This window comes from Octodon degus, unplaced genomic scaffold (genome assembly GCF_000260255.1).
Source record: "Octodon degus isolate 3935 unplaced genomic scaffold, OctDeg1.0 scaffold00116, whole genome shotgun sequence".
Classification (NCBI taxonomy): Eukaryota; Metazoa; Chordata; class Mammalia; order Rodentia; family Octodontidae; genus Octodon; species Octodon degus.
Genome location: NW_004524692.1, coordinates 1,207,778 through 1,211,189, shown reverse-complemented (window position 1 = coordinate 1,211,189; position 3,412 = coordinate 1,207,778). Strand labels below are relative to the sequence as shown.

General features: G+C 46.3%; 1 protein-coding gene across 1 annotated transcript in view; it reads right to left on the bottom strand.

Moving 5' to 3' along the window:
* Window positions 1-3,412, bottom strand: part of Rxrg (retinoid X receptor gamma) — a 50,594-nt gene that overhangs the window by 11,680 nt on the left and 35,502 nt on the right. Inside the window, exon 3 of the mRNA XM_012516612.2 lies at window positions 2,179-2,362. Coding sequence (XP_012372066.1) covers window positions 2,179-2,362 — 184 coding nt within the window. The remainder of the gene's footprint in view (window positions 1-2,178; window positions 2,363-3,412) is intronic.

Sequence of the window (3,412 nt, the reverse complement as noted above, 5' to 3'; positions counted from 1 at the left end):
AGAAAGAGAGAGAGAGAGAGAGAGAGAGAGAGAGAGAGAGAGAGAGAGAGAACCACACTGTGCAGCATTTGAGCTGGTGTTCCTATGTGGCCCTCTGATCTTATTTGACCTGAGTGACGCCCTGCCTGAGTTTTGAGAGCTAGATTAGAGTAACAGTGAAGAAACAAAAATGACAACTTCTTTGAGTGGAGCCTTTCACTTTTTTAAATTTAATGTCTTATGGCTAATGAAAACTGTTATTTTTCCAAGTCCACCTGAAATGTATCTCAACTGCTCTGGGAGGAAAATTATAACCCATTTGCAACCTTCCAACCTCAGCCTCCCAGGGTGCTGGGACTACAGGCATGTGCCACGATGCTCAGGGAAGTATCATTTTTAGGAGCTCCAACCTTCCTAAAGCTCCTGCTTTCAGCACAATATGTTCATTTGACAATTCACTTTATGGCTATGGGTTCAAGTCACTGGTGACATAGTGGTGAAGATGGAACTAAACAGCAGAGAGAATCCACGCCTTCATGGGGACAGAGGGTAGACAAGATATCCAGGTATATTAGCCACGATAGATGCTATAGGAAAGAGACAAGGAAGTGCTGGGTGGTGGGTAGGATTCAGGGGCACAGCCAGGCAGGGCTTAATGAGAAGGTGACTGTTCAGTAAAGATGGGATAGAAGAGCTGACACGAGCCAAGCAGATACCCAGGAAGGAAATGTTCTAGTAGTCAGAACAGCAAGTACAAAGGGCCCAATGCAGGACCTCCCCTGCCAAGTGTGAAGAGGACTCCAGACCACAGACAGCCTGGAAGTCATAACCAACATCTTGCTTTTTGTTTTCTTCTGGAGAAGGGGAAGCACTAGTGGATCGGGGTGAACAACGGGCTTGACCTGCTCTATTCAGAGATTCACTCCAGCTGCTGGCTAAGAAGAGAACATAGAAAGATGAAGACAGAAGCAGAGAAGCCTCCTAGGATGCTGTTAGGGTTGCTACAAAGGAAAAGGGCAGCTCAAATTAGGGAAGTGGTAGTAAAGTAGTGAGACAGAGAAGGAGCCTGGATCCATTCTGAGGAAGAGGCAAGATCCCATTGCCTACTATGTGTGGTATGCGGAAGAGAAGTAAGTCAAGGGGCTTTGGTCTGAGCTCCTGGGAGAGGGAGGGGCTGTTTTCCAAAATGGGGAAGACTGATGAGCCAGAGGGCTTGCTCTTCCCATCCTGGGACTCCATGCTCAAGTCCTCCACATCCTGGCAGGGAGTGGGAGACCTGCTATCTTCTTATGGCCACCAGGGGACCTTGGAAAGTACTGTACCCCTCTGGACTGTGCCCCCTCTGTGAAAAGGCCCATTACGAGTTGACTCCGATGCCAAGCTCTCATGACATGTTCCCTGGGCCAAAGGACTTTGCTTCCTTTGGTTCCTTCTGTCAACCTCCCACTCCTCACTGAAAGATGTCCTTCCCCCAAGGAGCTTCGGGGACCCAGCTCCTATTCCTATCTTCAGAGAAGGGCAGACTCCTCTCTTCTCTATGAGTCTCCACAACACCATGTACTTGCTCAAGTCCAATAGCTAGCAAACAGCCCACTTCAGTTTATGTGTTGTTTAACAAAATGACTTTTTGATCTTTTTTGATCAAAGCCCTTTCAGATTTACTTTCCTCTGACCCCACAATAGCCTAGTAACCCACACTATAAATTAAAAGATAGAACAATTTAAATGCACAAGGACAGGCTCTGAATGAGCAGGCAAGGCCTGTCAGACTCAGTAATGCCAAGAATCCCCAAAGACCATGGAGTAAACTGTCACCAAAAGATTTACAGCAGGGCATGGCAATAAAATCAAACCTGCAGCTTTCCCTTGAGTGAGCCCTAGGATTAGAGGGGACAAGTGGGCTCTGGCAGGAAGGTCAGACCGCTGCTGCCTTAGACACTCAGGGCTCGAGGGCCAGGAAGCCGCAGCATGAGCCCTGCCACCTTGGTATTGGAAGGAAAAGGGAGAGGCCAGTGTGGGACCCTCAGGGCTGCAGGCAGATGGCAGGGTGGGCTAGGGGGAAATATCTCCTTGAGAAATCTCAGCACCCAACACATCTCAACCTCTACAGTCCAGCACAGTGAACCCCTTTCTATGCACCTGTAGCCTGTGGTCAATCGGAAGCAAGCATGCACAGCAGGGGGCCACGGCCAGCCTCACCTTCCCTCTTCATGCCCATGACCAGGCACTTCTGATAGCGGCAGTACTGGCAGCGGTTGCGCTGGCGCTTGTCAATGAGGCAGTCCTTGTTATCCCGACATGTGTAGATGAGGTCTTTCCTTATGGTCCTCTTGAAGAAGCCTTTGCAGCCTTCACAGCTGTACACGCCATAGTGCTTTCCTGGTTAGGAGAGAGGAGCAGGCTGAAGGTCTGTTCCTGTGTTGGTTTGGATCTTTCATCCTAAAGAACCTCTTGGCTCTTCCCCAAAGAACAGTCACAGCGCCTGTGCACCAGTGTAGAGAGAGAAAGCAGGCTCCCTCCCCCAGGAAGCGGCTAAGCAAATGCACCCTCCCTTGCCATTCTCTACATTTCTAACTCCAAACAGCATTATTATCAAATTCCTGCCTTAAAACTTTGTTTATATTTATTTGACCATGGCAAACTCTTAGATTTGGTTAAAAAAAAAATGTCCTGCCTAAATCCAAGATTTTCGTGTTCATTTGTAAAAAGATTTCACAAGGAGTAAAATATACATATACATATACAAGGAGCGATCAACACAGAGTGAATGTGTACATTTTAAAAATTTATTACAATTCGAGACACATCATCATTAACCTCTGAAAATACTACCTCTCCCTTCAGAAGACTTTTTCCCATCGTTCTTGCTACCTTCTCAAGCAATACCGGAAGTCCTCTTGTGAGTGTCGTTAGGGGGCGTGACCAAAACTACAGTGAGCGCTGCTGCCTAGTGCTAGCTGACAGAACGGTAGGCTACGCAAAACCGTTACAGTGTGTCCTCACCCACCTTATTCACCAGACCTGGCACTGGGTGACTTCTGGCTCTTCTCCAAAGTCAAAAGGACTAGGGAAGGTAAGTGTTTCAAATCCATTCAGTACACTGAAGCAGCCACGACAGCACAACCAAAGATATGAAAGAAGACTTTCAGAACTGCTTCAGAAAGTGACACGAATGATGGGATAAGTGTGTTTGAAGGGTGGCATTCTGGGAAGGATTAATGACATGGGTTGTTCGCTCCATACATTTTTTTTATTATTATTTAAACGTTCACTGTATTTTTAATCAAGCCTCATACTGCCCAGCAAGCAAAGAACCTTAATTTAATATTTCTCTAAATTTGAAGCTCAATTTTTGGACTTATATGCAAACATGAGAAGCATAGAATTCTTTATCCTATTTTTTAAAATATAATCTAATTTTTAAATGTTTTTT